The sequence below is a fragment of the Myotis daubentonii genome, chromosome 8 (genome assembly GCF_963259705.1).
Source record: "Myotis daubentonii chromosome 8, mMyoDau2.1, whole genome shotgun sequence".
Classification (NCBI taxonomy): domain Eukaryota; kingdom Metazoa; phylum Chordata; class Mammalia; order Chiroptera; family Vespertilionidae; genus Myotis; species Myotis daubentonii.
Window position 1 is genome coordinate 93949683 of NC_081847.1, and position 13550 is coordinate 93963232.

The following is a 13550-nucleotide window of genomic DNA, read 5'->3' on the forward strand; positions in this document are numbered from 1 at the left end:
CAGAATTTGGGAGTACAATTTATTCTGTATTTTAATTTCTATTGTAAATAAAATATAAAATCTAGTGTGCATCAATCACTAAATAAAAGTAACTCATAGGAAACTCCAAATAGGAACTAATGCCCCTAGAGAAAAAATACAAAATTGGAATAATTCAACTTCCATCATTCTGAGAATAGACGCCATGTCCCTTAGCCCAGCCTGTGCTCTCTCGCAGTCTGGGACCCCTGGGGGGACCTGATGCTGATTGTAATACCTTGCACAGAACCAGCTTGGGAAGGTGAGCCTCAGTGGCAACCTGCATCTGGTGCTGTGCGTGGCCTGGCCCACAGACCAATCATGGTCAAGTTCATGCCAATGGCAGGAGGCAAAGGTGTCAGTTCAAATACGTGTGTGTGTGCGCGCGCATCACATAGAATACATGATGATATGGGATATTTATATGTATCACCAAATTTGAGCTGGGACACACAATCTTGGGTCCCCATTATTGCTCATCATAACGACCATGACACTTGGGGCAGCATGTGCAGCATTCTCCTGCACATTTGTAAAAAAAGGAAAATAATGAGTGAAAATATGTAAGAGATTTAGAGAGAGAGAGAGAGCAGGAGGAGCAGGAGGCAACCAATCAATGTGCCTCTCTCACATCGATGTCTCTCTCTCTTTCTCTCCCCGCCCCCACTCTCTCTAAAAATTAATGGAAAAAGTATCCTCAGGGGAGGATTAGAAAAAACAAAAAACAAAGAGACTTCTCCTTGAAGGATACAGAGTGTAGAGGTGCAATGTCATGATTCCCACCTCTCAAATGGTTCAGAAAAAAATGACGTGCACGTGTGTGTGTGTTTTGTAGTTAGTGTGCCAGCAGAGCGAGGGAGCACAAAGCAAATGCGGTAAAACGTTAACAACTGGTCCAGCGTGGCCCAGGGATCACAGGGGCTCACTTTACTAGTCTTGCCAATTTTCTGAATGGTTGAAATTTACAAAATAAGGAAGAGAGGAAGGAAGGAAATGGTACTCACCAGCTGCTTGACTCTCACTGCCTGTGGGAGAGCAGCAGGCTGGGAAAGGACGGGTCCCGGCTGGGCGAGTGTGATCTGGACCGGAGCGCCCATGACAGGGCTCTCAGAGGTGGTCCCAGCAGAAGTAACGACAGTTTTCACAGACGGAAGACAAATAGCTGGTGAAGGTTCTCCCAGAGTTACTGATGGGAGGGGCAGTGTCCCCCCTGCCCCGGAGACCACCGGCTTCTCGGGTGGAAGCGCGACTGCTGCCACTGTGCTCTGTACAGAGGTCACAAGCGGTTTTGGAGTCTGAAGCACGACAGTTCCAGCTGTTGCTCCTCCTGCTACAGCAGCTGGACCCACAGAATGAAGTGTCACCACTCCAGCGTTTCCTCCCCCAGGGCCAACAAAGGAACTCAGACTTTGCACAGACGCCGTTTGGGGTGTGGTTGCTCCAGAAATGACCAGGGCCCGTTCAGCCGGGACTGAGGAGTCGGCTGCTGTCACCACGGCAGTCACCGGAGTGGTGCAGGTGGCAATGACGGCCTCCCCGGGGGTCTGCTGAACACACTGCTGGATGAAGCTCTGCGAGCTGGGCAGGAGCTGGCGCAAGGCACTCACACTTTTCTAGAAGCAGGGAAGGGGAAAACACCAACCACTAAGGAGATCAGTGACTAGTAACATAAAAACACTTTGTATTTCATATCTTTACAACATAAAATAATCCAAAAGTACATCAACTTTTCAGTTGAGGAAATCTGACATCACTTATTGATGTCTGTCAATATCCAAGATTTAATTTATTTCAAACGAAAAGTACTTTATTTTTCAAAATGAAATGATTATGTCAGTCTTAAACTTTTGAATACTGAACATCAATTTTTATTCTGCCAAACCAGGCTCTTATTGTCAAAGTTATTGTTCTCCATTAAAATTCTGTTTAATACATCTTAGAGAAGAATATGCTACTAACAAAATAAATTAACTTTTTAAAATAGCCTTTCCAGCCCAGCCAGCATGGTTCTGTGGTTGAGCACTGACCTATGACCAAAGGGTCATTCATGGTACATGCCTGGGTTGCAGGCTCAAAAAGCAGTCGATCAATGGTTCTCTCTCATCACTGATGTTTCTCTCTCTCTCCCTCTCCCTTCCTCTCTGAAATTGGAAAAAAAAAAAAAAAAAAAAGCCTTTCCCTAAATTTGGCATTATGCTGTTAATTTCTAAGAGAATGTGAGTCATTAGGAAAGAGCAGAAGGCCCTACTTTTGTAAATGTCAAGAATTTTGCACATACAAGCATTAAATAACATAATCAAGTTATATTCATGACTCAGATGGTCCTTCAGTTTTCCCAGTGTGTTCCAAACCAAAGAATATGAACCAGCAACATGAGTTACAGGTTACAAACTGAGAGGCCTCTCCTACATTGCTAGTTACCTTTGCCTTAAGTTGGTAGCATGCTGAAATATTTGGGTTTTAAATTACATTAAAAGTAATCTAATACCCAGGATTTTTTCAAAGTCATAAATAGGTAACTCTACCTTAAGAAAAGGGACTAGGTGAGGCTGGGGTGAAGACTTGAGCTCAACATACAGTTGTCTAGTAAATTCCTCTGCTTCGATTTTTGCATCCTGAGGACAAGGGAAAGAAAAACATGTTTAGGTCTACAAATATTTTAAAGCAGGAACAACATGTAATTCGTGATGGTAAACATAACAAGCTCTGAACAGTGGTAAGTCCACCATTCAATGGAGGCATTTTTTTCATGTCCCTTGTGGAATGAGTAATCGTAAACAGTGGACGTGTTTGTTCATGCAGAGATGATCCCGGTAAGCAAAACCAGAGTAGAGCTGGCCGTCTGAGTGGAGCTACTGCACCGCAGGCTGTTCAGAGCCTGGCGAAGTGGACAGGAGTCCTGCATTTCTTAGGGTAGAGAATAGGAAGTTATTTGGTTTGGGAGACTGGAGGTTTTTGTTTTGGTTTTTCAATTTCGAAATTACCTTCATCAGGATACACTATTTTTAGAACACGGGGAGGCTGTAATAACAGATATACAATTGTTCCAAAGGACTTAGGAAGCCTTCCATACGGCCCTACATTCCAAGCATTTCAGGGGTCTATGAGGTCTAAATTATTTTCATATTAATACTAAAAAGGTTCTTTTTTGGCCTGTTTCACTGTGCTGAGATTTGCACTGATGGTATAGAAGCATCAGTAGGTAAAATTGCTGGCAAGAAGACAATGGCAACAAATTGAAAGAGATGTCATCATATTCTATATCACCAGGCACTTGGGGTAAAAAAAAAAAATAGAGCCAGTTTCCTCTTTAAATGTCCTCAATGAAGCAGTAAAAATTCATTTGACTAAATATAAACCCTTCAGTAGACATCTTTTTAATATTGTGTGTTAAGTAATGTGAGCCATACAGAACATGTCTGCTACAGACCAAATCAAGATGCTCAAGGAAGAGCAGCCTGTGATGGAGATGCTGGTGAACCAGCATCAGGTAAGACCCTCTCCAACGGCACAGGGAACTCCCCAGGTACCTCTCTGAGGGTCATCTATTCCTGTTTACGGATATCAAAGGCTCCTCGAGGGTGAGAAGCCACTGACACCAGAGAGAGACAGCTATCCCAAGACACCGACAAAGCTTTATCGTTATGGATTGATTCTGGCCTTAGAACCCATTTTGTTTTACTGTTTTTACCTAAAATACTAATGACATGAGTCATAATAATTGTTATACTTGTTCTTTGGGTTTTTCTATATAGTCCAGCTATTTCTGACTATTGGACATGTATCACTGTTAATATTCTTCTCATGGTTTATGTAAATGTTATACTAGAAGCCATATACAGAAAAATAAAACAGAAGGTAAATAAAACCTCAAATCATGATAGTTCATAGGATAAAAATGATCTAAGACTATTTTCTCACAATGAAGGTCCTAAGACCTGACTACCTTCCATCAACCTGCTCTTCCCTTTTCTGAGAAAAATAGCCCTCAACTCAGATCCTATGGTTACAGCACTGCCCCACCCCAATGGTCAGCATGGCAACACTGATACTGAGGCTTCCCAAAGCTGCAAGGCCACACTACCCGACTAACATTTTGGTCTTCCAGGCATCCTTCCAATTGATTTATGATCAAAAAGGGCAACCACGGACAAAAAGAGGGGGTGTTCTATGTGCAGTAACCTCACAGGGTGATCTGATCATAAAAGCCTAACTGGGCAGCTCATAGGCAGTCATGCCCCAGGCCTGAGCTTTAGTGGAAAGTTTAAGCCAGCTCTGTGCATTGCTCGTGGGCATGTGTTTAACAAACCTTCGAAACACCAGAGGTGAAAACCGGGAAGGGCTATTAACCCTCAAAAGAGCTCACAATCTTGCCAACTCTCCTGTATCCAACCCCTGCCTTGCTTTCCCCACTTCCACGTCATCTTCCTTGTTCCCGCCTTCATTTCAAACGCATACACAGAGATGCAAAGCTGTTATTCTCAGAGCATTTGGGATCTTGCTTCTCAGTATACACATGTCAGCAGTTTGGTTCAAATAAACTCTTATAAAAATAAAAATCCAAAATTATATTGTTATATTCTCCACATATTTCTTAAACAGTTAATATGCTAATTTCCACATTCATCCACTTTGTAACATATCTGAGCATTTTACCTGAAAGAGGATAGAAGAAACAATTTGGTGGCTAAAAGACACGGCATCTTGGCACTTAACATAAACCTCAAAGATCATCACATCTACTCTGCTCATCTCATAGAGAAGGAAGCTGAGGCATAAGGAAGTGAATTTATTTCCATAGGTCCCAAAGTTTGTTGTTTGGACATACAGAACTGAATTTTACTCTTTAATAGCCCGGCTTTTGGCATTTACAATTCTCACAACTTTTTATTTGACAAAGTCAACCTTCTCTCCAAGTCCCCTTTTGGCTAAGGGAAGAAGAGTGACACAGAGAAAGCAGTGTATACTACAACAGGCTGGCCTGAGACTTACAATCATCACAAAGCTTTCAAGCAGCAAAAGCAAAGTTTATGTAAAAACCCATTTAAAAGAAACTTCATTTAAAAACAGTTATTTCCCATTTAAAAAGTTATTTCCCATTTAAAAACAGTTATTTCCCATTTAAAAACAGTTATTTCCCATTTAAAAACAGTTATTTCCCATTTAAAAACAGTTATTTCCCATTTAAAAGACGTTCTATGGTCTTACAGAGCTTGCAAGGCTTCATCGCACTGACTTACCAAAAGCTGTCCCACCAGCTTCTTGACATTCTGCCCCATCTCTGGGGACTGGGATCCACTACATGCTAATTTTATTAACATCGCCAGAAAGTTCTTACATTTCTTCACATTTTCTAGCATCGCCTAAACATGGAAATAGAAACAAGCACTCATAAGAGAGTTAAAACTTTTCTGAAGAGCTGCACTGATGGAAGGCGCAGTGAGAGCTTACCGGAGTGAGGTTGGCCTGAGCAGCTGCTGAGTTCCCTGCTTTGAGGGTGGGCTCACTAGAGGGTGCGAGTGATGCTCCCAAACTTGAAGGCTGCAGGGTAGTTACAGTATTCGACGGCTTCACAGGAGTGACTGTGACAACAGTGGTTGGCACAGCCACAGACTGAAATTAAAAGGAGCATATGTTTAGATATGTATCACTATGATAGGTATCATAGTGGGTGCCTCATTTCACTTACCAGACTATACAGACGGACTTGAAATCTTTGCTTTTATGTTATGTAACAGCTACAAAAGCTCTGGACTCTAGTAGATCTGGGATTCAGTCTCACCTACCTTCTTTTCATTGACACCTACTGAGCACTGACCTCAGGCAAGTTCTTTACTCCTGCTAACCCTCTGATTCCTGTCTATAAAAAAAACAGGAATAGCAATGCTACCTACTACTTTAGGGTTCTTTTTGAAATACAGTGCCAAGCACAAAGTCCTCACAAAATATTAATACTTCTCTAAAAAGGATTGGAAATAGTAAGCCTTTATATAGAAATATAGAATTTCCTGTTCTGTAATTCTCTGCTTTTTCATAAGTATAAAGCAGAGAGATTTACTGGCCATTTTATCCTATATAATAAAACCCTAATATGCAAATTGACCAAACAGCAGAATGACCAGCGGAATGACCGGTCACTATGACATGCACTGACCACCAGGGGGCAGATGCTCAGCACAGGAGTCTGCTCCCCCAAGAGGGAGGTGACCAGTGGCGCCGATGGGGGGTGGGGGGGGCAGGGCCAGCTGGCCAGGGGCCCCACAGATGGTTCTGATGGCCAGCCAGGCCTAAGGACCCTACCCTATATATTGGGAACAGTCTCTTAGATTGAAAAATTAAAACCTGGCAAGGTTACTCTAACACTGAAAAAACAGGATGATGCACTGATAACATTCATGGACTCTGGCTTGCACATGTTGTGGTCAGCCCTGATTCTGACACTTATAACTGTGTGACAAAGCCAATTACTTAACTTCTCTCTGCTTCAGTTTTTCCACCCATAAGATGGGGAAAATGATACTACTCCTCAGAAGGATCAGGTTATGTATTACTTTTTATAATCAGGGCAAAAAAATGTAGCTACCCATACAACAGCAAGATGCCTTTCACCTGTATGAAAAGTATGGTCACTGGTGCATGCAGCGTCCCAGATTGTGAGAGAGATAGCTGACTGCCGGTTTAGGCCCGACATCCCCCAAGGGGTACCAGATTGTGAGAGGATGCAGGCCGAGCTGAGGGGATGAATTTCGTGGACTGGGCCTCTAGTATTCAGGTAAGCTGCTTTTATGTAGACCATAAGAGTAAGAAGCATTACAAATATTATGAAAATGATATCTTATTTTCACACTGAAAAGAATTTCAGTTGCTTCTTCTACCCTCCACTGAAATGAGGTGTGATTATAGCACCATCTGCAGGATAAAAAGTTTCATACAAGAAATCAAAGTCAGGTTGTAATTTAGAAAACTATATTGAGATAAAGCAACAAACTTATTTTATTATATTTATTTTATTTTTTTTTAACAAACTTATTTTAAGGATAGTCACTAAAAGTTACAGAATATGAGTAAAGTTTGAGGGTAGAGAGAGAATAATATTTACAATTCACACATAAAACTGAACACTGCACCTTCATTCTAATTTAAATGCTTGTCTTCTATCTGCATACAGCACCCGCTTCTGGACACTTGGAGACATGGCAATTTGATGCATTTGTGTTAATTTAAAATATTCAAGTAAAGTTGATATTCTAAGAATCTACACCAGTGTTGGTGAACCTTTTGAGCTCGGCGTGTCAGCATTTTGAAAAACCCTAACTTAACTCTGGTGCCGTGTCACATATAGGAATTTTTTGATCTTTGCAACCATAGTAAAACAAAGACTTATATTTTTGATATTTATTGTATATATTTAAATGCCATTTAACAAAGAAAAATCAACTCAAAAAATGAGTTCAGGTGTCAGAGGTGTCATAGGTTCGCCATCACTGATCTACACCATGTTTATCTTGTGTTTCCCATACCTCCAACAGTTACCAGTTTGATACATGTCATCATACATAACTAAATTGCTCTCTTCAGTGTCACACAGTCAGCAACTTATACATCTGGCAGAAAATCCTATATAATAGCCCTGACCGGTTTGGCTCAGTGGATAGAGCGTCAGCCTGCGGACTGAAAGGTCCCAGGTTCGATTCCAGTCAAGCGCATGTACCTTGGTTGCGGGCACATACCCAGTAGGGGGTGTGCTGGAGGCAGCTGATCAATGTTTCTCTCTCATCAATGTTTCTCTCTATCCCTCTCCTTTCCTCTCTGTAAAAAATCAGTAAAATATATATATATTTTAAAATCCTACATAATAAAAGGCTAATATGCAAATTGTCCCCTCAACCGGGAGTTCAACCAGGGGGCGGGGCCGGCTGGCCAACCGCCCATGGCCCCTTTCCCCGGCTGGGCTGGCCCGGCCCTATTGGTCCTGACCCCACCCGTGCAGGAATTCGTGCTCTGGGCCTCCAGCAACTAAATAATAAAGAAATACGGAAGAATAACAGGGCACACATGGCCACCCGTCTATCACACTTACTTGTACTAAGGAAGGCTTTGTAATAGTGGTTACCACAGTAGCTCCCATTTGTGCCAATGGTTTAACAGGTGCCACAGCCACTTTCTTGATTAACTGTGAATTAGAATTCTGGGGGTTGGAGAGATAATACAGAGTCATCAGCATTAGTAATTTAAAATTAATCAGGCCCTAGCTGGTTTGGCTCAATGGATAGAACGTTAGTCTGCAGACTGAAGGGTCCCAGGTTCAATTCCAGTCAAGGGCACATGCCTGGGTTGTGGGCTTGATCCCCATTAGGGGACGTGCAAGAGGCAGCCAATCAATGATTCTCTCTCATCATTGATGTTTCTATCTCTCTTTCCCTCTCCCTTCTCTCTGAAATCAATAAAGATATCTTTTTTTAAAAAAACTTTTTTAAAAATCAATCAGTACTGGGGCAAATATAAACACTTAACCATAGCAAACTTCTTCGTTGTACTTAGCTTTCTAACTTTATAAATGCTATGCACATTCTCTACTATGAACTTAACTGGTCAATCGACCAGTTGATATTTCATATACCTAAGGAGGCAAGTGATTTAACAAATAAGTATCAAATTACTTCAGGATAAATTTCCAAACTCGACAGTATGGCGTATATAGAAAACGTGGATTCTTATTTGCTATCGTTGATAGAAAAAAATCTTGCTAATCTATCTTCTCAACCCACTGCAGTTAGATATAGCAAACTGGAAAGGGAAGGAGTAGCTATCACTGGCAGATACAGTTAACAGAGAAAACGACTGGTTGAAAACCCAGAATCAAATTAGAAGAGTAAAAAAATGGGGGTGGGGGAGATTTAAATTGGCAGAGAATAATATTACCACAGAACACAGTGCAATCTTTCTTTAGCATGAACCTGACTCATCAAGAAAATGCTATACTATATTCAGCATTTTCTATTTAATCAAAGAAAGATGCCCATAAGTATGTGTATATGTATATTTTAACTCAGGCACACAAAGTAAGCTGCAGGTACCCAGAAAGATCATCATGTATGTAAAATAAATCGGTTCTGTACAACGCCAAGGTGATAAAATACTGCATTAAAGTTCTGAATTTCTTAAAGGTAATTTCTATAAGCTACGGATACAAGTGAATACTAAACTGTAGTCTTAATATTTTGCTATAAATTAAAATTGAAGCAGAATGGCTTTCTTTCAAGATACAAACAGCCCTTTCAACAGTCCCTTAAGGACTACAAAATCTTTGAGTATGAAGACTGAATTTTTATTGTTTTAGGAATCAGCAAATGACAAAACCAAGATACTTGATAAATTAAAGAAAATGAAAAAAGAAAAAAAGAGTTAAGGTACGTTACCGGCATTGCACAGATTTTGACTGTTTGAGGATTCGTTGGTAGCGCCGGCCTTGAAATTATGGTACTTGTAGTCTCGGCTCTTGTTACAGGTTGCTGAGGAGATACCAACATCAACTGACCACTGTTACTTTTGATCAAAACTGTTCCTATATTGAAAAAGAAAAAAAAAATTGATGTAGCTGATAAATGAAGCATAATCATCAGCTATTTCTTCTCCTATTTCTATCAGTAATGTAAATGGTCTGAAAAAGTGATTAGTACATACTGAATTCCATATCTACTAGTCTCTCTATATAAAAACCTAAGCAACCGGAATGCTGGGACAACAACCGGAACAACCAATCGCTATGACACGCACTGACCACCAGGGGGCAGATGTTCAACACAGGAGCTGCCCCCTGGTGGTCAGTGCACTCCCACAGCCAACCTCCTGCAGCCGGACAACCTCCCCTGGTCCCTCCCCACAGCCAGTCAACCTCCTGTGGTCCCTTCCTCCTCCCCACCCTGCTGTCCGGCAGGCCCAGGCCGGCGGCAGGAAGGCCCCAATTGGCCCTGATCACTGGCCAGGCCTAGGGACCCAACCCGTGCACAAATTTTGTGCACCGGGCCTCTAGTTATATAAAATATAAAAATGTTTTTACTCAAACCTACTTAAAAGTCTAAGTATATGGCTGAAACCTTTCTGAAGGAGGCAAATACTTTTTTCTTCATGACATGAAACTATAAAGCTACAGTGAGTAAGATGCCATGAGTAAGAAGGCATGGTAAGACTATACAAACTGACTAATGGAACAAAACAGAGAAGCCCAGAACGGACTCATACAGTTATGTAATGTCGAATTTTCCTAAGAGGCCCTGCAGATCAGTGAGGAAAAGAGAGATCGACTATTCAATAAACAGGACTAGGTCCATGCACTATCTACATGGAAAAGACGGAAAGCTTCACACCATCCACAAAAACCACTCAAGGGTAAAAAAGGAAAACCTTTTAAACTCTTAATGTAGAAAATTATCATTCTTAACTTGGACTAAGAATTTAACTATATAACGTCTGATACATCTGACTATATCAAAAGAGCTTTTGTTTAGCAAAAGGCCACCAGTAAAAAGACAAACCACAAGATGAGAGAAATTTTTAGTTCACATATATTAAAAGGACGAATGTCCAAAATAACAGGTGCCAATGACAGGGAAAGGTAAATTAAGACCACAGTGAGATATCAACTTATATTTACCAGATAGGCAAAAATTAAGAAGTCTAAAAGCATTTGCTCATTTCATGTCTCTGTCATATTTTGGTAATTCTCGTGATATTTCAAAAATTTTCATGATTATATTTATTATGATGCTCTGTGATCAGGATTCTTTAATTTCCTGTAATTGTTTTGGGGTGCCACAACAATGCCCATATAAAATAGCAAACTCAATAAATGCTGTATGCTCTAACTACTCCACTAACTGGCAAGCAATTTCCCCATCTCTATCCCTTTCCCCAAGACACAACAATATTGAAATTAATAGTTATTAATATTAACCCTACAATGGTCTCTCACTGTTCAAGTGAAAGGAAGAATCCCTCATCTCTCATTTTAAATCAAAAGCTAGAAATGATTGAGAGAAAGGCAGGTCAAAAGCTGAGACAAGCTGAAAATTAGGCTTCATGCACCAAACAGTTAATAATGCAAAGGAAAAACCCTTGAAGAAAATTAAAATACTACTCCAGTGAACACATGAATCATAAGAAAGAAGAAAGTTTTAGTGGTCTGGGTATTAGGTCAAACCAGTCACACCATTCTCTTTAGCCAAAACCTAATCCAGAGTAAGGCCCTAACCCTTTTCAATTCTACAAAGGCCGAGAGAAGTGAGGAAGCTGCAGACGGAAAGTCCGAAGTGAGCAGAGGTTGGCTCCAGAGGCTTAAAAAAAGGAGCGGTCTCCATAACAAACGGAGAAGAGATCTAGCTAAGACAACTAATGAAGGTGATTCAGGTGAAACAGGTGTGCAATGTCGATACAACGGCCTTACTTTGAAAGATGCCATCTAGGACTTTCACAGCTGGACAGAAGTTAATGCCTGGTTTCAACTCTTCAAAGGACAGGTTGTCTCCCTTCTTAGGGGCGAATGCAGCTGGTGACTTTATGATGAAGCCAACGCTACTCATTTACCATTCCAAAAAACCTAGGGCCCTTAAGAATTACGCTAAATCCACTCTGCAGAACAAGAAGCCTGGATGACAGCACAAGTGTTTAAACACAGCTACTAAATACACTGAACCAACTCTCGAAACCTACTTCTCAGAAAAGACTCCTTTCAAAAGCATTACTGCTCATTGACAACGCTCCTGGTCACCCAAGAGCCCTGGGGAGATGCACAATGAGATTAATGTTGTTTTTGTGCCTGCTAACCCAACTTCCCTTCTGTAGCCCAGGGATCAAGGAGTCATTTCAACTTTCAAGTCTTATTATTTAGTAAAGAAATGTATTTTGTAAGGCTATAGCTGCCACAGATAGTGATTCCTCCGACAGATCTGGGCAAAGTAAATTGCAAATCTCTTGGAAAGAATTCCCCACCAACAACACTCTCCCCCACACCCTCACCAGAGCTGTCTGCCCATTCTCTCTGAGTCTGTCTCAATTTTGATTAAGTTCAATTAGATTCCACATGAGCAAAATCATATGATATTTGTCGTTCTCCGACTAGCTGGTTTCACTTAGCATACTGTTCTCCATGTCCATCCATGCTTCCACAAAGGGTAAGGTTGTCTTCCTTTTTATGGCGAGTAGTATCTACTCCATGTGTAAGTGGAGCACGGTTATGTTATCCACTCATGTCCTGAGGGGCTCTGGCTGCTTCCAGTCCTGGCTCTTGTAAATAACAGGCCCAGTGTGGCCCCCGCTGTCAGTCCTTGGTGACAAGGCTTCTCTCCAGCTGCTTATTCAGGATGGTTTTTCTAGACTTTAGTTGTAATTCAGGTTGGTCCTGGGAGGAGGTGAATGTAGCTTCCACCTACTCTGCTGCCATCTTGGATCTTCCCATATTTACCTATTATTTAAACCAGTTCTGATCATAGAGGAAATTCTAAAGAGAAATCAAATACTTAAAGTATATCATCAAATCTCATTTCTCCAACGTCGCCCATCTCCAACAATTCAGTTCTCAACCAAGTTGTTCACAGAAAAAATGTGTCAGTTGTCAACCAAAACTTCAGTTTTCGAGCAGACAACCCTTTCATGCTTATACCTCAACATGACAAAAAGCATCTCTCAGGCAACAAAGGAGAAAAGAGGCCATTACGAGTGCTCATGTTGCTTAGGCTGCGAAGATGCTCACCAAACAACCATCGCAGGGAATTGAATAGGTAGAAAAACTGTTGTTGACTGGAGTTGGATAAACTAATAGCAATTCAGCCAATGCTGTCGGTGGTAGCATTTCAGAGGCAGTGAGATATGAAAATTTTGTTTAAGGCTAGTGGGGGTTAGTTTGATACATTTAAGAAGTGTTCCTTTATAGATTAAACAGCACACTAGACCTGTGCATGTATATGAGAAAGGCTAAAACAGGGAAGTATTATGGGGGGAAAAATGATTCGGTCTTCAAACAAATCGCCTTCTGGAACGAACGAACGAATGAAGGTCAAAAACACAGGTCCCACTATACTACCCTTAAAGTATAAGACTTCTATATAATTAAGGAAAGCATCCTTGAGTCATTAATTGCTAATGCTCAGTATGTAAAAGAAATGGTACAAGAATCATAACCTTGCAAAAACATTAGTGTCTCCATTTCCTTCAGCTCTTGGTTACCTTCTGCACGGATGAGAACACAAGGTCAGCAAGAATCCCCACCAGCTGCCCCCAGAAGCCCCGCCCACCCCCTCTGGAGCTGACCACCACTAAAGGCAATTCATCTCCTCCCAGGAGCGCTTCTTCAGGCCACAGCATACAGGTGTTGGGGCCACGCCCGTAGGCTCCGGCCCTGGCTTGCTGCTACCTAGCCTGGCAAGTTCAGTGTATAAGAAGATTAGGCTCTAAAACTCTAAAAATCACCTTTATCCCTGATACGCAATGAGACATAACTGTACGCACACACCAAGTGGCAAGCACAGTGTTGTGGA

The 13550-nt window shown here is 41.3% G+C and overlaps 1 protein-coding gene across 1 annotated transcript in view; it reads right to left on the bottom strand.

Moving 5' to 3' along the window:
• Positions 1-13550, bottom strand: part of TAF4B (TATA-box binding protein associated factor 4b) — a 59087-nt gene that overhangs the window by 43602 nt on the left and 1935 nt on the right. Inside the window, exons 2-7 of the mRNA XM_059707433.1 lie at positions 9438-9583; positions 8099-8206; positions 5470-5631; positions 5259-5381; positions 2544-2633; positions 1023-1631 (exon numbers count right to left, since the gene is read on the bottom strand). Of these exons, the coding sequence (XP_059563416.1) occupies positions 1023-1631; positions 2544-2633; positions 5259-5381; positions 5470-5631; positions 8099-8206; positions 9438-9583 (1238 nt within the window). The remainder of the gene's footprint in view (positions 1-1022; positions 1632-2543; positions 2634-5258; positions 5382-5469; positions 5632-8098; positions 8207-9437; positions 9584-13550) is intronic.